Genomic DNA, 23,247 nt, shown 5'->3' with positions numbered 1-23,247 from the left:
TTGCACAAGAGTGGAAGAAACTACGGCTTTGTCTTCCGGGATGTCTATAACTTTGGAATGTTCCACATTCATTCTTTGGACGATGGGATTTTCCAAACCTGAAGATGATTTTTATGATCAAAGCTGAAACTTATCACATGGGATGAAACAAGACAAATCATATATTGAATAAGCATATAAAAATAAGGAAGAAAGAAAGAAAAAAAATTTAGCTGCTACCACACATGACTCCATTTACACCAAATATTTAACGTAGTGTGTGTTTGTGTGTGCAAGTGTGTGTGTGTGTGGTGTAGTGTTTGCAGATGCGCGTGCGTGCGAGCGTGCATGTGTGTCACATATAAAAAATTTGTGGCACTTACTTCACATTTTAAATGTGGAAACAAATTTACCAACTCTATTGAAAAAGAGCAATGCTATATCTCTAGAAAAAAAACATCAAGAATTCTTCAAGAATAAAAAGCAACCAATCACAATGCACTATTTGCCACAATTCAAGGAGGTGTGGCTGAAAAATAGGATGTGAACAAATAAATCATGCAATTAAAACTTGCCACATGTGTCTTCAAAAATTCTTGATGCTATTTTTCTAGATAAATAGCATTTTCCATTGAAATAATTTTATGTGCTTTTATTGTTATGTCTCATTTACAATTTCTTTTTTTTGTTATTCAGCAAATAATTGTATGTCGTTCTTTCTTCCAATAAGTTTTGTCTAAGTGTTTTTCTTTATGGGTGTGTCATGTGACAGATTTGACTATTGCTTATTTCATTTAGGAGTAAATAGGCAAAAAACCCCCCGAAATTGTAGTATTCGTCAAAACCCCCCTGACATTTAAGAAACTTCAAAAACCCCTCTGAAATTGTCAAACGTTAGGCAATTACCCCCATCCATTTGTTTTGGATATTAAACCATATGACGTGGCAAGTAAATGTACACGTGGCACCTCCACATTGGCTGAATTTTATGCCACATCATAGGGGGGTAAATGACTTTATTTTATTTTATTTTTTCTTTCTTCATCTTCTACCTTCCACTTCTTCATCATCTTCAACATCACTTTCATCAATGTTTATAAAAAATGCAGAAGCGGAAGGAAGAAGATGAAGAAAGCAAAAAAAAAAAAAGAAGTCATTTACCCCCTATGATGTGCCATAAAATTCAGCCAATGTGGAGGTGCCACGTGTACATTTACTTGCCACGTCATTTGGTTTAACAGCCAAAACAAACGGAGGGGGTAATTGACTAACGTTTGACAATTTCAGGGTTTTTTTTGAAGTTTCTTAAATGTTGGGGGTTTTTGTCGAAAGTTACAATTTCAAGGTTTTTTTTTGCCTATTCACTCTTTCATTTAGTTTCAATGTTCGATAATTATTTTTGTTATGAATAATATAGTTCTTGAGCTTAATCTTTACTTGATAGAAGTTGCTGTCACATTTCAGGACCTCGAGCTTTTAGCCAAAAGTGCCCCATCAAGATCTTAAAGGAGAAGAATGAAAAACACAACGATATCTGTTCATCTAGTTGTGCCTAAATTTGATCTACGTATGGAGAAGAGAGATCTCTCCAATCGACTATCAAAGAGTTCTTACAACGAGATACAATGGTTACAAGAAATTAGCTTTAAACTATAAAACCTAATTTCTAACATTTTCCCGAATCTTTTCCCGTGACCAATACGCTCAATGATTTATCCCCTACGTGATTTCCAACCCTAGTTTCTATCCCAAAATGAACCAACCCTTAACTTTTCATTTCCTAAGGATAGCCTTTTTTTACAAACCCTAGTTTGCTCCACTTTTACATCTTTCTTAAAACGACTGAAAATGAAAATTTATAGGACACAGCCTCATCACATTCAGAATCAAGATTTTAAGGCATATACAACAAATATCTCAAATATCGTTTTTAGCCTTTGTACACACTTTTCGGTCTTTACAAAACTATAGAACGATATACTTTTAGTTTCCCTTTAGGGACTAAAACAAGTAGTTTTTATTTTATTTTGCAGCGTCTAAAACTGGATACAAAGACTAACAAGATATGTGGATGACTTCCATGTGTTCAAATTAAAAGCATTGCAATTATGTGGTATTCGATCATCATGATAGTTTAACAAACCCTTATTGAATTAGTTAAAATTTTGGATTGGTGATGGATGTTGAAATTGACTCAAAATTTGATGGATAAAGCATATGTTGCTAAAAATTAAAAAGATTTGTTTTAAATATATTTTGTGTGCTTCCAGAAGATTGTTGCTGAAAGTGTGCTCATTGTCAAGGTTTCATGCATCTATTTATCGACTTTGTAACATTTCAATATTACCAATACTTTTATTGACCCATGATCATTAAAATTTAAAAATAGCCCCCTCCTTGCACCGCTTCCACCCTTTTCTAGGGTTTAGGGAGTTATGGTGTATAGTGTTCTCTTTGTCCGTTTCAATCGTGCTATCCAATCAGTTTTTCCTGCCTCTCAATCACCTTCACCATGTCGTATCCGTAGCTCCACCCTTAATCTGATTTCAACCCCAAATAGTTGTAATTCCCAAATCATCCCCATGAAATCACCTTCCGGCCCAAATCTCGTCAATCCCAAATAGCTCGCCGCCCCCATCGCCCTCACCCCCAAATCGATCTCAGCGTTAGTTGATTCTCCCTTAACTACCTTGAGACCGCCGGTTGGTGTTTCCCCTCTTTGTGTTATGGCAATTCTTCTGCACCTCCGTCAAGCCTTCCTCCGTCAGATCGTCCACCACCACATCCACCGCCTCTGTATCTCGTTGTTATGGATGTCATCACAATCATTGAAACGTCAACTGAGCGTCCCTCTCGAAAGCCACCATGGTATCTCTGTTACTGGGTTATTCCATCATCGCTGGGTTTGATATCTAATAAATTTGTGGTTGTTTTCAGGTTTTATTGTTATGTTATTTGGCTTGGTTTTCATGTTCCTTATTTGAGTTCAAGATTGTACTTTATATGTTTGCTAAAATGCTACAGAAGGACTGGTTTCACAGGTACTATATTACAAGTAGGAGACTTATGGCGGTTATCACTGAACTCATTGTCCTCACAATCACACAATTACCTTCTCATCATGTGGCATAATTTGTCATTTCAGAGACCATTTATAGTCAATATGTGTGAACACCTGTACTAATCTTTTTCCGAAGTTGGATGAAATCAAAGACTATGGATCTCAAATTCTTAGCGACATTTGGCCATATATGTGGAAGATTTTAGCCTGGTTGTTACAATTGGTATTTTGGTTTGTTACTGCTTTAAGATTTTCTGAAAGTACTATATGTACTCTTAGGGGGGTTTTAGCTATCTTGATATCTTGTACTCCTCTCAAAGTATGGATGGGAATTGTCCCAATTCATGATCATTTTGATTGTAATTTTGCTATTTTTGCTTTTGAATGAATGAAATTTATTTACCGTATAAAAAAATACTTTTATTGACCCACTTAGGTAGGTTAATTTGGTGGTATTGACTTGAGATCTAAGAGTGTACTCCTTGTTAAGGTTTCATGTACTATTCTCTCCAAGGCTAATTTGGGTGGGCTAATTTTTTCTTCTTAAAAAACAATACTCTTATTAATTTTTGATAAGAAAATACTAACAAATGTTCTAAAACACTCTTAATTTAGAATATTTAAATAGTAGTGTTCCATAAACACTCTTTAGATTTTTTTTTTATCATCTTTTTGGCTTATGAGAAAAAAATGTATGGTCTTAGTTGTTGGCACATGCAACACGATGACTAGGGAGCACGAGATCTGAAAATAGAAAGCCTGATACAATTCTGGTACCAGAAATAAAGACAAACATAAAAACATAACCGTGCATGAATAGCCCTTGTCTAGTCCGGTTCACCATTCAATTATGATTTTGACCTGCAAAATAGCGACAACGAAATTAAATTGTACCAAAGAGAAATATTAACGTATTAAGTTTATGAAAGGTGCTATTCCTCACGACAAAAAACAACCTGTGCTTTTCACAAAACAGTTGAACTGTTGGATTTTGATCTGTCTGGTAGTGACAGATGAAGGCAACGATAACAGTGTTGTGTTCCGGGATGATGGCGATGTAGTCTTTGTGGTGGAATGAAGGTAGACACATTAGCACTCCAACACTCAAGTCTATGTATAAAATGAGGTGGAATGTGTAAAAGTATGTGGAAAATGAATAGTACCTTGAAGGTGGCGCGGAATCACCCTTATATATGAGAAGGAGACGCTAACGACTTCCGTGAAAAGCAGCACATCATCAGGCAGCCGTTGGAGGCCACATGTATGGTGTAGGAAGCACTGGAGAGTGCTTTAGTGAGGTGGTGTTCACTATTATTGACGTGCTGACGCAAGACACCGCGCCCTTGGTCTGAAGTGTTTTGTCCACGTGTTGTAATAGGATTGGCCTTTTGGCCAGTTCAGAATAGATTCTATGTAGTAATTGGAATACATGGTCGATGTGTGGGCTAAAATAGGAAAATATGCATGAGGATAATTGTCCACAAGTATTGGGATGTTCTCCGCCCCGACAATAATTAGGGCCCTAAACCTCTAGGGTGTGTTTGGATGGAGGGTTTAGGAGGGAAGGAGATGATTTACTTTTCTTTTTTAAATTACAGATATTATAAAATTATTTTTAAAAAATTGAAAATGATAAATTATCATATATTACATAAAAAAACACTTAATTTATTTTAAAAAAACATTTTACACTGTTTGTAATTTAAAAAATAAAAGTAAGTCCTTCCATTCCTTCCCCTCTAACGGTTGTTGGTTGGAAAACAAGGGATCGAAACCATTTATTAGAGAATGTTTTGAGTTATGAGGGAAAACTTGGGAGATGCATTATGGGATTTTTGCATGGCAAGTCATTGTTGATACAATAACTCAACTACTTATATTTTTTTTTTTTTTGATAGAAAAATGTGGAGTAGAACCCAATAGTTAATTTTTTACCACCTCATAGGTCAGAATAAATATTTATTGATCAGAAACAACATTTAAGCCCTTTAGAGTAGTCCAAAGCTTGGCCATCATTATAGTACACGATCCCACGAGGCAAGCAAAACCAAATTATAATCAAGACACACACACCCTACAAACTTCTTTAACTCCATGGTTAGTCAGCACACCATCCTCATTCAACTTGATTCTACCAAAAGTAGGAGAAACCGGGGAATGGATCCTCTCTATTGTTTTTTTTTTTTCTTCATGTCTTTTATGTGTTGAAAAATAAAAGATTTATTTTTAATATAAAACCAAGAGCAAAAAAGTTTAATGATGAAATCAATATCAATTAAAAGACATGAGAGAAAAACAATTGTGGCGATTCATTCTTGAGGAACCCACGTAGGAGAGGAAATGTTATTAATATCAACTTTATTTGAACACATTCACCCAAATTGAACAAAGTAAAATAGAGTTCAATAATGTGTATTTTACAAATAATTAAAGGGTTAATTATGTTTCTAGTCCCTATAAAATAGCGACCTTGTGAGTTTAGTCCTTACTTAATTTTAATAGCATTTTTAGTCCCTATAAAAAAAATTTACTTATAATTTTAGTCCCTGCTAAAACAAAGTTTGATTAATTATCATTAAACTCTTAAATTTTTGAACGATTTTTTTAAGACAAGATTAGAACACTATGAAAGGTTCGTTTACTAAAATTTAGAATTTTCTGACATGAAATGAATTAAATATGAATTTTTTAAAACGACAAAAGTTAAAGATAAAAAGTAATAAAATCTGGATGTAGAAATCAAATTTTGCGATAATTTTTTGCGGAGGAACTTTTAGTAATGTTCTAAACATGTCTGCAAAAAATTGTTTAAAAATTTAAGAGTTTAAGCATAAATTAAACAAATTTGAATTGAGTAGGGACTAATACTCAGTGCAGAAAAACAAAATTAGGGACTAAAAATGCTATTAAAATTAAGTAAGGACTAAACTCACAAGGTCGCTATTTTATAGGGACTAGAAACATAATTAACCCATAATTAAATGATAAAGTTCAATAATGTGTATTTTACAAATAATTAAATGATAAATTATGTATATGTACCTTGATCTGTCTGGTGAAGATCAAAGAGATGTAGTGGTGGTTCTTCAATAGATATGGTTGTTGTCGCAGTGTTGCGCGACGCTTCGACGTGGAGGAGGACAAGCTTCTACGATATATGAGAATGGTGTGTGCAGGTACGGTACGTTAGCACTTCAACGCTTAAGTCAGTATGTAAAAGATGTGGATTATGTGCGAAAACGAAAGGGGTGAGTGAATCGTGTCTGGAGCATGAGGTTGATAACAGCCTCTAGGATTTTCGGCGTGAGTTACGGAGGCCGTTAGAGATGGCTTCAATGACCAAGATTCAAACCAAACGTACTCTTGTGCGGTTAGCCGTAGATGGGCACATTGCTTCACGTGCATCTTCACAGTGTCGTCTTCTAAATGATGTCGGTCTCACCTTATTGGGTTCTTATTAAGACTTATGCTGATCTGAAACATACCTAAATCTTGTTTTTTTAACAAGCATACCTGAATAATTTTTATTTAGAACTGTGACCATAAAAATATTTCTCCATTGAATGATATGTCAAAAAAAGATGCTTACAAATTGTATTTGTCTTTTGCAAATAAAAACAATGTCCCTGCGAAAACATTCTGATATGAGTGAGACAAAGGGACAAAGAAGAGAAAGGAGAGTTTTGTTAGTAAGCAAAAGAAAAATCTTGTTGACGTTAGGGTAGATCGTGGTTCAGCTTCATCATCCTCGACTAGTCACCACTCACCACCTGTAAATCTGTTTTTCACGTACATTTAGTAGTACTATTAATTATTGAGATTAAAACATCTACCAACTATTATAGTACTAGTTTGAGTAGTTTCTTCGTATCATTATCAATAACAAATTTATTATTTTACACTCAAATTCAAGAGAAATTATAGTGTTTTTATTCAAAGTAATCTCATTTTATGCATGCCAAACACTAAACAAGTAAATATAAATGTATTTTTGGCCATAATTCTAAATTTGATTTACCATGTTCGACCTTCTTTTAGTGGTGACTGGGGGTTTGAACTCCAGAACCTTCACCAACTGAGTTAAGCTCACGAGGGCAGATAAGTCAATCTTTTACGCTTGTCTAACCCTGATGGTAATATCAATGTTTATTTTAATAAATATTGTTTTAAGTTTATCTCTTAATACTTGTAAAAAAAATGTTTATCTCTTAATTAATGATCAGTTCAGGATACTAGCTCGTCAGCATTATGTTTATTCTTTAAAAAAAAAAAAAATTATGCTTTAATACTTTCATGAACATATGGTGTACTCCACTTTATTAGTTTCCTTTAACTATCTGCTTTTTTCTTCACAAAAGTGTATTAATTAATTAATTAACAATTAGCAGGTTTTTTTTTTGTCAAAACAATTAGCAGGCTTTATTGACATTATACCAGCATATTGCTTTTGACTTTTTATTATTTTATTTAGGTAGATCTATATTCCCCAACGTTCTTTTAATCTACTTTTAGTTCAGAAAAAAAAAACTTTATCGACATTAAATATCTACTAACATTATCAATAACACAATTAGTAAAACACACTTATCATTTCGCAAAGAGGAATCTTGGTTAAAAATTGTCTTCAACCTTAGTGATCTAGGATCGTTACTATCACTCCGAACACAAATTAGTATCAATAACACATTTATTATTCACACAAAATAAGAAGAGAAAGGAGAGTTTTGTTATAAAAGTGACGAAAGATTTTTTTTTTTTATAAAAGTGCAAAAAAATGGGAGTTAAATTATTTTTATAAATCAGTCATATTAAATATTGACTTATTTATCATCACTTTTTTGAGCAAATATTAGAGTGAAAAAACATCACATTGCAACAATGACATCCCAAGTCCAACTATGTCGACATTGAAAAAACCATCATCATTTGCGAAATCCTAATAACTATATTGAAATAAAAAGAAGAATAATGGTTTGTAAATATGGTGGATTGTTTTGTCTCCTACGTACTTTGTGTTTTTATTTCGGTGGGTTTATAGTACCATTTGTGTTTAGTCCCTTTTGCAGGGTTTATTATTACTTGTACTTTATTTCTTTAATTCTAATAAATTCTTTTAGGTTAAATAATAATTATATTAATAAAACCGTGGTAAAGGAAATTAGGCAGCAAGAACAAATAGTACACTCACAAAATGATAAGTCTACCAATAGAGAGGGCAAAACCAAACCCATCAAGAAAAAAAATGAAAATTAAGGAGACTAAATCTATTATGAAAAAACCATCTCCAATAAAAGAATGAAAACCTTTCACCAAGTAAAACCATGCATACGAAAGTCGAAAAGTATAGTCAACATGCTTATCCGTTTTTAGATATGAGACACAATAAAAGATAAATCACCAATTTTGTCAAAAAAAAAAAAAGATAAATCACCAATGATATTGATAAAAAATAGCGATATCATAAATACAAAGTAATAAATATTTGGATTTGAAAGTGATGCAAATAATACTAATTAAAGCGTTTATAAAAAAATATTAATTAAAGCGTATTATTATAAATTTGGCTTAATTAAACGTTTGATTCCTTAATTAATTTTCTGTTTTCATTTTGGTCTCATAACTACTACTTTTTACATTTTGGTCCTTTTAAGTATAGCTGTGTTAGTCAATTTGATCTCTAACCGTTAATTTTAACTTCAAATGTCTAAAGTGAAATACAAGCAATGTTGGTCCACCTTAAACCTTATTAACTCTTTTAATTTTAACCATTCGATCTTGTCAAAAAAAAAACCATTCGATTTTTTTTTATCAAAAAGTGATTGTTAGATCATGAAGGTCCATTGTATCTTACGGTATACCATCAATAACTAATTTTGTTTATGATCAGACGGGTACTATAGACATGATACAAAGTGAGTGTTTTTTTAATAGTCGTCTAATTAAAAGCCCGTTTGTTATAGTTTTATTCAGGAAAAAATCACTTTTTTTAAAAAAATAATCACTTTTAAGAGTTTTGCATCCGTTTGTTACAGCTTTTTAAAAAAATCAGAATCTAAAAAAAATCTAAAAACAGCTTCAAATGAGAAACTGTTAAGAGCAGCTTCTCAAAAAATAGACTCTTTTTAGAGGAGAGAGAAAATATGTTTTAAAAGATTGAACTAATTTTGTAACAAAAAACCCCTTTTATATAGTTGTCCAAACAAATTAAATTATTTGTTTAAAAAAAGTGATTATTATCGTGGTAAACAAACTCAAAATAAATTCTAATTTTTCATAAAATCTCTAAAATATAATCTCTAAATTATTTTACATGAAAATCACTTTTATTTTAATCCGTAACAAACGGGCCATAATTTTCACCTGCATGTGTTAATGAACTACTTTAGAAAAATAAAAATGAAATTTTTCCAAAAAAATAATAAATATAATAAAAAAAATTCATGTGCATTTCCTTAGTTTTTTTTTTTTGACGTTACATTTCCTTAGTTACCCTTAGTGTTGTTCTATTGATGATTTTCTCAAATCTATCATTTTCTTATAGTTTTTTTTGAAGGAAGGGCCATTTATAGTTAAAAATCATAAACACGTGATAATAAAACTAGATCTCCCTCCCGTGCTACCGCACGGGTCATATATATTTAACAGCGGTATTTGAAGAGATTAATAATTCACGTAACATCTCTGACAACACGATATAAACTAAATATTGTTAAAAGTACGATAAATGGACCTCATAGTGACAAATAATGCATCCAAAGTTCACACTTAAATCGATCATAATACATTCCCCACACACTAAAATAGAAAGCTAGTTCATATACTATGTATATCTGTCATGTAACAACAAATGCCTCCAAATATTGTTAATAAGTTTCCATATGACCTACATTTCAATTAAAATATAAATAGCATGAGACATTACAGTACATATAGCATAATGTTAAACTAATATTTTGCATCTTTAAATAAGGATTGTGCCTGCCAAAACTTAACAAACCAATAACCTCAATTTCCTTGAAATTCCTTCCAACAGTATCAGCAGCATAGTTCTTACGTAGTGGTTTTGAAACTGGGGATCATTGTGAGTGACCAAAACGTTCTCCAATTCATACGTAGCGCCCTCAGTAACTCTTGTCTTAACATCAGGAATCAAGGACTTTTTTTGCTGAGGCTTGTATCTTCCCGTTCTGGTCATAGGTGATAACAACATATTATGTTTCAATAAAACCATTTGATAAAAGGATTAAGCAACAAATTCATTCAAAAATTGTTATAAAAAATCAATACCCGTTCATCAAGCAGCAACATATGAAGGAAATTTTCTTCATTAGGCATATTGAAATCTGGTACAGTCCATAAGTGGACAACGCGGACTTTGAGTTTCAGCTTGATTTTGCCTGCAACAATTGCTGAGACAGGGGTGTAGATTGGGGCCATTTCTTTGGTTTGAAAACTAAGATTAATATTTCTGAGTGTGTTTAGGTGTGGCAATGTTATGGAGGTGATACGTTACTTATAAGAGGAAGAAATACAGCAAGGGTCTCATCATATGTTCAGTGGATATTAATTGGGTTCAACAAAATGAATGCTATGTGCATATGCTCAATGCAGAATGTATATGTTGAATGCTCCTTGTTCCAAGACTGTTAATGAGTAACGCATTATATTCCCAATGAATTTCTAATCCCATCAGAAGTAAGTCCTTTCAACTTTCAGATATAATTTTATGTGTGGCCCGCCATTTAAATGATATATATTCCATTGAGCATTAAACAAAACGCATGTAAATAAGTATTGGTAGTGGAATTAAATTAAAACATCACAAATGAAACCGATATATATAAACCATTACAATTGTTCAAAAAAAAAAATATATATATATATATAAACCATTACAAATTATTTTGTGAGTTTCAAATTTTCCTTCAAACATATAAATTTATCAATTCACCTAACCTTTGTTTTTATTAAAATTTTGCTTGAGACCTCAAATATAAATTTTAACACCAAGTGAACTCTTAAGTGAGATTTCACTTCTTTTATGCTTTTTAACATAGAAAATACTGAAACTTGATAAGATAACTGTACAGTCATGGCTAGAATATAAAACGTAAATTGATTCCACTCATGAATTGTTCTTAATAAAATATAAAATATTAAAAGAAATTAGAACAAAACTGGTCCTGAATATTAAACAAAATGAAAAGCATTCTTTATTAATCATTAGCGGTGTACCTTAAGTATTTATTATCAAGATATATTAAAAGAAATCATATTTAGAGGTGGCTTAAAATGGACCTCTTTTAGGTGATGCAAGTATACAACCATACTTCATTTCTTAACATGAAAATCATACTTGAATGTGGTCATTGCAGTCAAAAACCATAGGAATGGAAACCAAGATTGGGATACCTTGCGAAAGTTGGAATGCGTTTTTCTATTCTTAGTATTAAACTGCACTTAACGCGTAGTTATTCGTGATATTCTCAATAATTCTTATTTTTTATCTTTCCATTTAACATACCTTTATCTTTTCATCATGTATGTATAACCTTAGTTAGTTCTTAACCCTGAATATTACACAAAATGCACGGCATTTCCTTGTTAATTAAACACGGTTATACATTAAGCAAATCTTTACCATGAATTTAAAAGAAATTCCGATCATTTTCCTTGTTACATGTATAAACTGCAATATCAATTGATATTTAAATAAGGCTTAATATGGACCCCTTTTAGTTGATGCAAAGATACAATCATACTTCATTTATATTCATTAGTTACATGTATAAACTGCAATATCAATTCATATTTAAATAAGGCTTAATATGGACCCCTTTTAGTTGATGCAAAGATACAATCATACTTCATTTATACTCATCAGTTCCATTCCAAAATTACAGACCCATTACTGAAAACTTTTATTTAAACCGACACCTAATTAGAAAATAAAAATAATACTACAAACATGAAGCAAAATTCATGAAGAACGCAAGAACATATTATAAATCATCCCAATCATCTTGAAACACCATAGCATCAACGACGAATTATGCAGAAGAATAGAGTCAAATTCATTCCAACTCCAGGAGCACCTACAACAACGCGCGCACCTTCCTTGATCCTTCGAGCCTGCACCATTCGTTCCCAGCCACCACCTATCCTGAAGTTTGCATAAGGAGTCTCCGAAAACAGGAGGCTACAGTTCCATAAGTTTCCATTCTCATCCACCAAATCGATAGCCGTTGTTTCTCTATCTAAGACCATAAGTGCGAATCCGAATTCAGCTAGTTCCTGAAAAATGAAAACATCATATTAGTTTTTATTGTAAATGTATAATGTTAATTGATATATATATACTCAAAAAAGGTATAAACTTACCATGTATCCAACACTAACATCACTTAAACTCAGGATCTTTTCATAAGTCAGTTGGAAATTAAACACATCATGGATAAATGGGCGCGGGACAACCCAGTCAGGGGTGACGGTCACATCAGTACGGTGAACCATGAAATGCATTGGTGGAGCAAAGGTTGGATAATGAATCGTCTTACCCCACCTATTTCTTATTCTAATACTGAACATGCCGTTTCCCATAAAGATAAGAGTAATCCACGAACCAAATTGTACTTTGAAGAAATCACGAATAGCATGCCAACCCTTGGTTAGATAAATTCCCTGATTATTTCTTTCCACCAATACCTCAAATCGATTGTTGTTAGGGTCAATAAGGGTTGCATATTGATGTATTTGGTCTCCAAAATCATGTGAGAACATCATCGGCAGCATGGCAGATCCCTGAAACAAAAAATACAACATTAAACCATGGAAGGAACAAACTTAAACTGCACTACACCATCAAGTTTAATACTAACGTAATCGACATCCATTTCAACCATGTATGTCCGATATTTCGTACGAAGTCGATTGATCTTCCTCTCAATAGCAGTAGCTGGAGCAGGAATCAAAGGTGCTGTAAAAAAAAAAAGAAATAGTTAAAAGCTGATAAAATAACAAATCAGATCAAGAACATAACGGCTCTGAACTATTCAATAAAATGGTTTGACATAAGGAAAATGACAAAGATCAGGAGTTCGAAAATTAACCTTACAACATGTGATAGGACCACATTGCCTGAAAGTTATGGTGGTGAGCCATCACTGAAAACAGAACGTAAAATCCCTTACTGAAATTCTGAATATATATAAGACAGCAAGCTTTGATATGTAAACTCCAAATCTTGGAAAAATGGAAGGCAATTCATTATCGGTTGGGAATCCAATAGTTGGGGGAATGTGGAATAGTATAACTGCCATTTAATTATTGATTTGAAAAAAATCAGAACGGCATACTCTGCTGAAGTTGCATCAATACATTGTGAATTGTGATAGCAATAACTACGCGTACAAAAAAAAAAGGCCATAAAGTTAAACGGTTCCAAAAAAAAAGAGCTTCCAAAAAAAAAGGAACACCAAGGCGCCAAAAGTAATAGGAATTAGGGTTGGCACATTGTGTTAGCAATGTTATTCATATTAGAAATAAGTATGATGTATCTAATATTTGTCCATAATAAATATTTCCTTCTCTTGATTTAATGATTTATCAGAAATTTTTCTTCTTTCCACTTCTCACCATTTCTACATCGAAGCTCAATTAACGTAGCCATTTCCCTCTCTTCATTCTTGTTTACATCGACAAACAAAAACAAATCTCAGAAATATATTTATATATACGTGGAATCTACGCTATCTTGGTACGTAATCATTCTTGATGCGTGTTAGTAATATTTTCTTTATGCATCATTCAACAACATAACATGGCTTCAACTACACAATAATCTTTCTTGATGCGTTTTCAATTTAGATAACTCTCTCTACGTACCTTTTTATTCTCTTTTTCTGGTTAAGCTTTTCACTTTACTCACGTCACTTAAATGTTCTTTTTCATTTTTTATGAAAACTATAAAACTATGACAATTGCATATATTTTGCTTTTTTCTGTTCACCTTTTAACCCATGTAGTAGTACTTTTTTTTTAATGGCAACCCATGTAGAACTTTGTGTTATTAATTTTTCTTTAATCTTTTTATTAGGTTGCTTATGTCGGTTAATTTAATTTGTTTAAAATGAATAAGAGGCAAGTAGTAGTAACAACTTTATATATTGTTGTAAAAATTTAGTTATTTATGTTCTATTAGACCATATTTTTGTGTTTTATTTGTTTGTTTGTGTTGGGATTGATGCATGCATGAACTCAATGGAATGTGTGTTTCAATTTTAATATGTCATGCATCAGCAAAAAAACAAAAGTGAATATATATATATATATATATATATATATATATATATATATATATATATATACAGTACACAGAGAGAGAGAGAGAGAGAGAGAGAGAGAGAGACTGCAAAGGTTTGTTGAGGAGAGAGGGCTTCTGCTGCTGAAGATATTCTAAGGTTTGGTATCAAATTTGTACTTTAAGAGTCTTAAAAGTTGTTTATCAAAATAAAATATGATTACAAACTTGGTTTGAAGTTCTGGTCGTTGGATTAATCTAACAGTGAAGATTACTATAACTTTTTAGATTAATATCCAACTATCATTTAATTATTTATCATGTGTAATTTATGGTTACTTTTATATTTGGTGCAAAAGTCATAATAAATGTTAAAGTCTTCTTACAGTAGCTGCAAATTGAGACAAAATTGTTCTGTATCTCTTTTCAATCTCTTTGGAGTTCTGTAAGGTTTTGTTTATTTTTTCAATTTTCCAAGTTCACATTGTAATTTAGATTTTGTTTCTGATTTATGAATTTCTGAATGTATTTTCATTGCTTGCAGGATTAGCATTTGAAGAATTGTGATAATGGGGTTTATGCAGCTCTTGTATGTTGCTTCATTGCCAGTAATGAAAGTGTTGCTGATTACTGCACTTGGTTTGTTTCTTGCAATTGATCAAGTTGATGTGTTGGGAGCAGATGCAAGAAAGAGAGTGAATGATGTAATTTAATTGCATACCTTAATTTTTTTTGTTTGCTCTGAAATTTATCCATTGACAAAATTACTCTTTCTTTGACAGCTTGTGTTTTATGTGTTTAATCCATCACTGGTTGGTAGCAATTTGGCAGAAACATTAACATCTGATAATGTTCTTACTTTGTGAGTAACTATCTGAGTAACTGTTGTTGTGAATTGAAGATTGGTTTCTTCGTCTTAACTCGTTTTTGATACACTTAGGTGGTTCATGCCAGTGAATGTTCTTAGTACATTCATATTGGGTTCGGCTTTAGCGTGGATTGTGATTAAGATCACAAGGCCTCCAAAGCACTTGGAAGGTCTAATATTAGGTTGCTGTTCTGCAGGTATACTAATCCTCTGCACAAACAAATGAAATGTTGCAATTTTTTTTATCGGCAAATGTCAGCATTAGCACATTAGTTGTGTTAGGATTTTCTCTTGGAAAATGCTAACGAGTGTTCTGAAAACATTGTATGTTTAACAGTTCAATTTGTAAGTTTTTCTAAAAATTTGTGCATTCAATGAATTGGAAATCATAATACTTTTTCACAATTCCAATCTTGATGCATCTTTTGGTTGAGTTCATGATTTGAAGATTATAATGTAAACAGGGAATTTAGGAAACTTGCCTATAATCATCATTCCGGCTATATGTAAGGAGAAAGGAAGTCCTTTTGGAGACCCTGTTCTCTGCCATAAATATGGGATGGCTTATGTTTCACTTTCTATGGCGGTATGCAACTTCACTTTCTATGTCCTCTCATGTTTATGTGTCAGTGTCGTGTCTAGTGTCTGTGTTAGTGCTTCACATCATACTAGTATAGTGTGCATTTTCATAAGAAAATTATAAATTTATTTGGCTATAATTGGTTCTATTTTAAATTTACGTGGAGATATTTAGATTGGAGCAGTTTTACTATGGACATATGTTTACAACATAATGAGAATTTCAACAAGTAGAGCCAAATTGATGACTTCAGGGGTGATATCAGAATCACAACAATACAATATTTCAGTAACAAATTACCCTGCAAAAGATGTTCCGGATGATGCATATACTTTACTACTTCCAAATACAGACTTTGAGGAAAAGGTAAAAGATTCATACAAACTTTCTTTACTGACTTTATCTTCATAATACTTATCTTTATAGGCATTGTAAGTGTAAACAAATTTTACAACATCAATTAATGTAGTCACAATAATGTTTTGGTGTTTTATTTTTTCAGGTTTCTTTCCCAGATAAAGTTAAGTGCCATTTGAGGAATATTTCAAACAACATCAATTTCAAAACCATTTTTGCACCATCAACCATTGGAGCAGTATGATTCTTCACTTGCATTTCATATTCATTTTGCTTATAGTAATATAGGTTGCACAACTCTTATAAAAATTAATAATTACTCTCTCATGTCACAGATTATTGGATTTTGCATTGGTGTTATCAACCCAATACGTAAGTTAATGGTTGGCAATAATGCTCCATTGCATGTGGTTGAGGACTCTGCTTCAATGTTGGGGTATGCATCCTAAACCTTTAGTTTTCAAGATATTAAAACCAAAAAATTGTGTAGAGGACTTATTTTAACTACAAAATAAATTTGTAAAAGTCTTCAAAGTTTTCTGCTCAAAAGCTAATTTTCTATGTGTTAAATTAAATTAAAAGGGGTGGGGGAGAAGGTTCTATTATTAATAAAATACTGAGTGTTCCCTATGGAGGGTTGAATTCTTTCCCAAGGGATCTATTACACGAGCTCCATATGGATTTATTTATTAATGCTATAAAAATAATCATGAGGCAGAAAAAATAAATAATATGACATGTGCCAAAACTAAAAGGAATTTATTTTCTTATGTTCGTGCAAGTTCCAAAAAAATAAAAAAAAACAGATTTAGATTTTCAACACCCAATCTTATAGATCTTGTTTTCATTTCTTATGTCTTACTCTAACAATATTTATTGGGAAGTATAGTGATCAATTTTCTAAGCACATTGCTTAATGTAGTTTAAAATAGTAGTAAATTCTTATGAAAAACTAGATATTTAATGCATTGTAAATTAACATATTTAACTTTTTTAATAGATTATTTTTTCGTTTGACATCTTAAATAATGTCTTTAGGACACTTAGTTAGTCTAAATCCATATTCATTATAGGAGTACCTTCGTAGAAAGGAATCTCACTTTCATTTTTGTCTGATTAATTTCAGTGAAGCAGCCATCCCTACTGTCACCCTAATATTGGGTGCCAACCTCCTTAAAGGTAAACTCTTATAATGCCAAGTGTTTAGTTTCTTAATAGCATTTTTTTGTCATTGGTAATTTGTTTATGAGTAATATAAAACTTATGTGAATGGACCAGGTTTGAAGGGAACAAGTACCCCAGTGTGGACAATTGTGGGAATTATAGCTGTAAGATATATTTTTCTACCTATAATAGGTGTTGTAGTGGTCCAAGGGGCAATCAAATTTGGTTTGGTGCAACCAGATCCTTTATATCAATTTGTACTTCTAATTCAATATGCAGTTCCACCAGCTATGAATATAGGTAATATTATAACTTGTTCATATACTAACGTCACTATTTCACTAATTAGAAATGTTTTCAAATTGTTCAAAACAATAGCTAGGATAGGAAAGTCTCACATGTGATCTATAGTATATGGTTGTTGAAAATCACTCAAAACTTTGACGACTATTGATGTCACCATCTTTGAGTAGAAATTTAAAATTCTCAATGTCTTTAAAACGACCCGACCGATATTGATTCAACAAAAATAAAAACGGATATAAGTTGAGGCATTAACATTCTTTTTCTATATTTTTAGTCAGTATCATTGATTGGATCACTATCGAATGACAAGCAATACCGTATGTTTCTATCTACTAAGAGTGAAATCGGTTATTGTTAACGCTTGGAACGATGCTCAAACATCGATCCACGAGTACATGAGAAGCATGCTATTGGTTTATTATAATAAGGGTAGATAGAAAAATAGGCCACCACATGAAAATTGTTATATTTATTTTATACTACACGTGATAAAGCTAATCTTACTGTCCTCTGGCACTGGCAGGAACTATGGCCCAGTTGTTTGGATCTGGTGGTGAAAGTGAATGCTCTGTTATTATGTTATGGTCATATGCTTTGGCGTCAATTGCTGTTACCCTTTGGTCAACCTTCTTCATGTGGCTAGTTATTTGATTTTGTACTCAGATAAATGGTTATTATTATTTCATTGTTACTATTAATTAATATTTGAGTTTGATTTTATACATGGCCAGTAGATTTTTTCTTTGACAAAATATCAGTGATGAATTCAAGTTCATTTTTACTACACATGACAGCATGACATTTCTATGTTTAACCTAAAACTAAAACTTGTATAAATCATAGATAGATAGATAAATATATTCTTATTCTAGTGTTGCAGCCACACTGGGGTATGATCACAGAGTTCTTCAATAAAATTACGTTTTTTACATTCTTAATCTAAACAAGCTGTATTGCCATTCCAAACATAGCCTAACCTAAGAGGAGATACGTGGTCGAAGTGTTGGCCTTGTCAAACAATTCTCAACTCAAGGTTCGGATATCCAGCTCGAGCTTTGTTGCGTTCAAAAAGATCTTGAAGTGCTTCAACAAACTGACTATGTACTTTAGCAACCTGAAAAAATGTGAATGTGATAAAAGAGATGAATTTTTTTAGAAATTCTTGGATCAAATTTGTGAATACTATCTAACATAAAAGTTGTCTGATGGTAGTGTATATATATACCTCCTCAGGCGTCGGTTTCGGATTTTTCTCAAGCTCAATTGGTCTACCCACTACCACATGCATGGGATGTTTGAATGGTATTGGAGATCTAAAGAGGAGAAGAGGTTTAATTTGTGTTAAAACTAAGCTCTATGCAACACTGACTTGTGTGCCAAATAGAAATTAAAGGATATCAGATCACAGGGAGGGTGCAAGTTGACATATAGAAGTAAAAATGTACCCGAAAATTCCCCAAAAATATATCGGGATGAACTTGATAGCCCTCGCGATATTCAGAATTATCTTCCCACCTGGTTTCCACCACTTATAGACATCTGACTATAGTGACATTGCATCAGAAGATGAATGATAATTTGAATGAACAAATATAATGAAAAAAATAGAAACATTGACATATGAGTAAAAGAGATCTATGTAACAAATAATACCTGTCCGAAGCAAAAAACTGGAACCAGAGGCTTCCCTTTCTCCATTGCTATGCGGACAAATCCTCTTCTTGCCTTGAGAAAGGCAATCTAGAAAGTAAATAATTCTTGTTAGTTAACTGTTAACCTGTATGAATATAAATCATATCAGCGATGCTATTCCTCGCGAAGGAAAACATGGTGAACCGATCACGAAGCATGTACAGTTTAAATGGCTCAATGGAATAACTACATAATTAGTGGAAATCAGGTAGTCAATATGCTATGTCAAGTGAATTACACTTCTCGTGATCCATTCGCGAAATAGTTTTTTGCTATACATAGCATTATTGTAATCAAGAGTAAGGTTCTTATTGTAAGTTGTCCATTTTACCTAAAGACTCTCTTCTGTCTCGTTTTACTAACAGTAATAACAGGCTAAATGCAGCACAAAACCAAACAGAAAGAGCAACAAATTTTCCAATAACCAACCAGATATATCTAACCATGCAATTCTATTTTCCTAATTAATTTGCAGCACTCTTAGACCTTTTGTAACTATAACGATAACACATTAACACATTATTTGATAATTTGAAAGCAGTTAGTTTGGATCCCCCAAAATTTACCGAAGCCAAGCCAGGCCAAGAGAGCATCGCTCAACCGTGACAACTCTTGAGGTGGGTCCACATCGTTATTGGGTAACATTAAAATGATCTGATATTCATCCTTACACTGCCACGGCAATACAGTGGTAAAAACATCCCAATTCACCAATGGATGGTGACTGTGTCGATACCACCAGAGCCACTATATGCGAGAGCACAGCCTCTCATTGCAACCCCAGCCAACAAAATCTTCCCCTCCTTTGGTGTGTCCTGCTTTTTAAAGTATTTCTCAGTGGAAAACACTCACCAATAAGGTGCCTATTTCGTCTCCAAACACTGGCTTCATAGTGTCTAAGATTGGTTTAGGAATTAAGAGATCAATAAAGAAAGCACCAATGCAGAGGATCTGAACTTAATGTAAGAGAGAATTGTGGTAATGCAGAGAAATGGAGGAACTGTTTTATTAAATATCAATTGTAAAGCCTAATTAGATACACTAGAAGGTGGTACAATAAAGAATGAAAGATAGTCCGAGTAAGAAGAGAATTGAAGTTGCAGGTATAAAGAGGAAGAAGAAGAGGGAAATTCGATAGAATCAGAGGGAAAGAGAATATGGTACATTACATCGATTCCATGACCCCTGCGCTCTCAATACATACATCTCCTCACATATATTGTTACAACTAATTTGCGACACTTGAAGACTTGACCTTCTTTTTAACTTATTCGTCTATTAGTCTTGTTACAGAATCTTGGAGCAAGGCTATTAGATTTCAGAGAATCTAAACAATGAATTAAGAATTGAATTCTCAGAGAATGATAAGTCACTTGAAGAAGTTACAACAATGTGCCATCGACGTGTCCATGTCAGTTTCCATGCTTCATAGGTAAAAATCGAAGAGTACAACTATGAACATGTACAATATACATATAAGACTATTGTTGAGTGCAAAAACAATGTACCTCACAACCGTGCTCCATGAAAAATGTTTCTTGAACTCCACCTGGGACTAAGATGCAACTATAGTCTGCATCCAGCAAGGATGTGAAATTTTTCTTTGTCGCTGGTGTCAGACCCAACCATGTCCATATGTGTCGTAAAAATGGTGTGTAAAATATCTATTTGTGAAAGGCGAAGATAAATATTGGTAATTATATCATTAATAAACTTCATTAAGATACAGAGTCTCAAGTAAAAGCCTTACTGCACTGCTCGCAAGAACTTTTATTTTCGGAAGAGGCATAAAACCTGTGCTGTCGGCAAGTGCAACAACTCCGATTGGTAGAACTGAATGTGGTTCATAACCAAAAACTGCATCAAGTACAAACCGTTGTTAACATAAGTGCAAATGATAGAAGCATTTGATGGAACACAAAAAGATCCTAAAAAATTGAAAATTGAATTAACATTAATACTAGTTAGTTTGGCAGAAAGAACAAACCATAAGCACGATTTGGATCGAAAGCCTTTATATCCTCAACATAAAGCGTGACAGGGAAGTAACTACAAGCATGCTTACATATATACCTGAAAAACATAGCCACAAAAAAAAAGATACTTAAGTTTTGCATTATAAAAAACAAAAAATTAGAAAGAAAGAAAAAAGCGAAAAAGTACCTTGCTAATTTTCGACCAGATAAGCTCTTTTCATCAATAGGAATCACCATTAACACAAAAAGAAAACCAAAAACCCTGACATGAAGAACAAAAGTCACAAAAACTTAATTAACACATCACCAATAAATGCATCTTTGAGTTGGTGGTGAGTTTTGTGATTTGGAAAATGGATCCCCTCCAGTGTAGCTTTCGACAAAATCAAGTAACACGCTATGTTTCCATTAAACTCACTATCAATTCAAACATATACGAAGTCTATTTGGATGAACAACTTAATTAAACATTCAAAATATAAGAGCTTATCAATATAAGTCTTTATGTATAAATGCACTTTTGGTCCCCTAACTTTTCAAAACCTGCGATTTTGGCCCACAACAAAAATAGCAATTTTGGTCCCCAACTTAAAATAAGGGGCCAAACTTGGTGAGAAGATGCCACATGTCTCAAAACATGGGGCCAAAATTGCTATTTTTTATAGATATGGGCCAAAATTGTTATTTCTTAAACATAATGGGCAAAAATTGCAACATTTTGTAAAGTTAGGGGGGCAAAAATGTTATTTTTTGTTAAAGGTCAAAGATAAATTAAATTCAAATGGCTTTCATGTAAACTATAAACATTTTTCATAAGAGCTCATTGAATAAATACAACAACAACAACAACAAGAAATAAGTTTAAACAACTTATTTTTCAAATAGTTTCACGATAAGCCAATTCAATCAACCTGTTTGGATAAACAACTTAATTTCCATCTTATAGCATAAACGCTTATTATAAGTCATTTTCATCACCAAATATAAAATAAAATCAAAGTTTTCTTTCCGTATAACGTATATATGTTCTTATAAGTTATCGTGGAGAACTTCGAAAACTGTTTATAAAACATATCATAAGTTGCACATGTCATAAACTGTTTTTATAAGTTTTTGCAAATAGTCACGTAGTCATGCATGTAGATACATAAACTCAAATAAGTGAATCCAAACAAGTCCAATAATAAATACCTATATATACATGCAAGAAAAAATGAGAAAGTTGAGAGAAAAACTCACAAGAGTGCTTTGGAGAAAGGAAGGAAGAAGAGTGCAAAGAAAATCACTACTCCATTGAAATGAATAGCTCCAAGCCATAATGACAAAGCAAGAACAGTGTTGAAACTGTTGCATGAAGAATCAGCAAACTTATCACTCCCTACAAACACTTTCTCCATCTTCCCACGCTCATTGACGAAGGAAACAAGGAGAGTTAAGTAAATTGATAAGATGCTATTAGGGGTAAATAAGTCAAGTGGAATTGTCTCGGAGTTTCCAAGCTTAAAAAGGGAAATGACAGGTGAGCAATCGTAGCTAGAAAGATGTTTATAATAAATAAAAAATGGAATGATCATAATGCTATCAACCAATTTGGTCAAGTATGGACCAACCAATACCGTTTTATATACTCAACCCATATAGTATTAAATGAATTTATAGATCACCCCATCTTAGACTTAAATGTATTTGGTGGGGTGAGGTATGTGAGTATATTGATGTTCATGATCAATAAATAACATAAGAGAAATCTAACATAGAGAACATGTTAAAAAATCTAGGCTTAAATATGAATTTCGTCCCTGTAATATAGGCGTGTTTTGATTTTCGTCCCTGTAAAAAAAAAAGTTTGAATTACGTCCCTGTAAATTTTTTTTTTGTTTGAAAATGGTCCCTGGGCCCACTGTTCAGCTGAGTTGGCAAGGGTTTGGCCACGTGGCAGTTGCTGACTGTGCAACTTTTGCCACG

The 23,247-nt window shown here is 32.7% G+C and overlaps 3 protein-coding genes and 1 long non-coding RNA gene across 7 annotated transcripts; 1 reads left to right on the top strand and 3 right to left on the bottom strand.

Moving 5' to 3' along the window:
- Window positions 1-9,735: 9,735 nt before the first annotated feature.
- On the bottom strand, window positions 9,736-10,140 carry LOC146900494 (uncharacterized). The gene is made up of 2 exons (XR_015022176.1): window positions 10,045-10,140; window positions 9,736-9,923 (listed from the first exon to the last, which is right to left on the bottom strand). It is a non-coding gene; the product is annotated as an uncharacterized LOC146900494 (long non-coding RNA).
- Window positions 10,141-11,957: 1,817 nt separating this feature from the next.
- On the bottom strand, window positions 11,958-13,448 carry LOC146900493 (uncharacterized). Its single transcript, XM_085738410.1, has 3 exons — window positions 13,150-13,448; window positions 12,422-13,016; window positions 11,958-12,334 (listed from the first exon to the last, which is right to left on the bottom strand). The coding sequence occupies exons 2-3, from the start codon at window positions 12,860-12,862 to the stop codon at window positions 12,080-12,082; spliced, it is 696 nt and encodes a 231-aa protein (XP_085594536.1). The 5' UTR covers window positions 12,863-13,016; window positions 13,150-13,448; the 3' UTR covers window positions 11,958-12,079.
- A 196-nt stretch (window positions 13,449-13,644) lies between these two features.
- Window positions 13,645-18,334, top strand: LOC146900492 (protein PIN-LIKES 3-like). Of its 4 annotated transcripts, none has more exons than XM_085732294.1 (11): window positions 13,645-13,796; window positions 14,884-15,043; window positions 15,122-15,201; window positions 15,280-15,404; window positions 15,672-15,793; window positions 15,962-16,153; window positions 16,290-16,382; window positions 16,480-16,580; window positions 17,271-17,323; window positions 17,423-17,608; window positions 18,138-18,334. In XM_085732294.1, the coding sequence occupies exons 2-11, from the start codon at window positions 14,909-14,911 to the stop codon at window positions 18,263-18,265; spliced, it is 1,215 nt and encodes a 404-aa protein (XP_085588420.1). In that variant the 5' UTR covers window positions 13,645-13,796; window positions 14,884-14,908; the 3' UTR covers window positions 18,266-18,334. The 4 variants fall into 4 exon arrangements, with proteins under 4 accessions (XP_085588420.1, XP_085588421.1, XP_085588417.1 ...); XM_085732295.1 differs by having other exon boundaries at window positions 13,674-14,784; XM_085732291.1 differs by lacking the exon at window positions 13,645-13,796 and adding an exon at window positions 13,799-14,499.
- Window positions 18,335-18,423: 89 nt separating this feature from the next.
- LOC146900491 (diacylglycerol O-acyltransferase 2D-like) lies at window positions 18,424-22,870 on the bottom strand. Its single transcript, XM_085732296.1, has 9 exons — window positions 22,522-22,870; window positions 21,470-21,544; window positions 21,294-21,379; window positions 21,057-21,163; window positions 20,815-20,970; window positions 19,268-19,354; window positions 19,060-19,157; window positions 18,840-18,927; window positions 18,424-18,728 (listed from the first exon to the last, which is right to left on the bottom strand). The coding sequence occupies exons 1-9, from the start codon at window positions 22,854-22,856 to the stop codon at window positions 18,627-18,629; spliced, it is 1,134 nt and encodes a 377-aa protein (XP_085588422.1). The 5' UTR covers window positions 22,857-22,870; the 3' UTR covers window positions 18,424-18,626.
- Window positions 22,871-23,247: the final 377 nt, after the last annotated feature.

The sequence above is a fragment of the Medicago sativa genome, chromosome 8 (assembly GCF_051527215.1).
Source record: "Medicago sativa cultivar Bolivia chromosome 8, Bolivia_mono, whole genome shotgun sequence".
Classification (NCBI taxonomy): domain Eukaryota; kingdom Viridiplantae; phylum Streptophyta; class Magnoliopsida; order Fabales; family Fabaceae; genus Medicago; species Medicago sativa.
Note: the sequence above shows the minus strand (reverse complement) of the source record. Positions and strands in the feature narration are given on the sequence as shown.

Bases quoted from the DNA above. Each gene is read 5' to 3' on its own strand.
- LOC146900491 (XM_085732296.1), bottom strand. From the start codon at position 22,856: ATGATCATTCCATTTTTTATTTATTATAAACATCTTTCTAGCTACGAT. The intron at 20,971-21,056 runs GTAAGGCTTTTA...TTTCACAAATAG, and splicing joins AAGTTCTTGCGAGCAGTGCA to ATATTTTACACACCATTTTT. The intron at 18,729-18,839 runs GTATATATATAC...ACATTTTTTCAG, and splicing joins CGAAACCGACGCCTGAGGAG to GTTGCTAAAGTACATAGTCA.
- LOC146900492 (XM_085732294.1), top strand. From the start codon at position 14,909: ATGGGGTTTATGCAGCTCTTGTATGTTGCTTCATTGCCAGTAATGAAA. The intron at 16,154-16,289 runs GTAAAAGATTCA...TTATTTTTTCAG, and splicing joins ATACAGACTTTGAGGAAAAG to GTTTCTTTCCCAGATAAAGT. The intron at 17,324-17,422 runs GTAAACTCTTAT...TGAATGGACCAG, and splicing joins GGGTGCCAACCTCCTTAAAG to GTTTGAAGGGAACAAGTACC.
- LOC146900493 (XM_085738410.1), bottom strand. From the start codon at position 12,862: ATGTTGTATTTTTTGTTTCAGGGATCTGCCATGCTGCCGATGATGTTC. The intron at 12,335-12,421 runs GTAAGTTTATAC...TTCATTTTTCAG, and splicing joins ATGTTAGTGTTGGATACATG to GAACTAGCTGAATTCGGATT.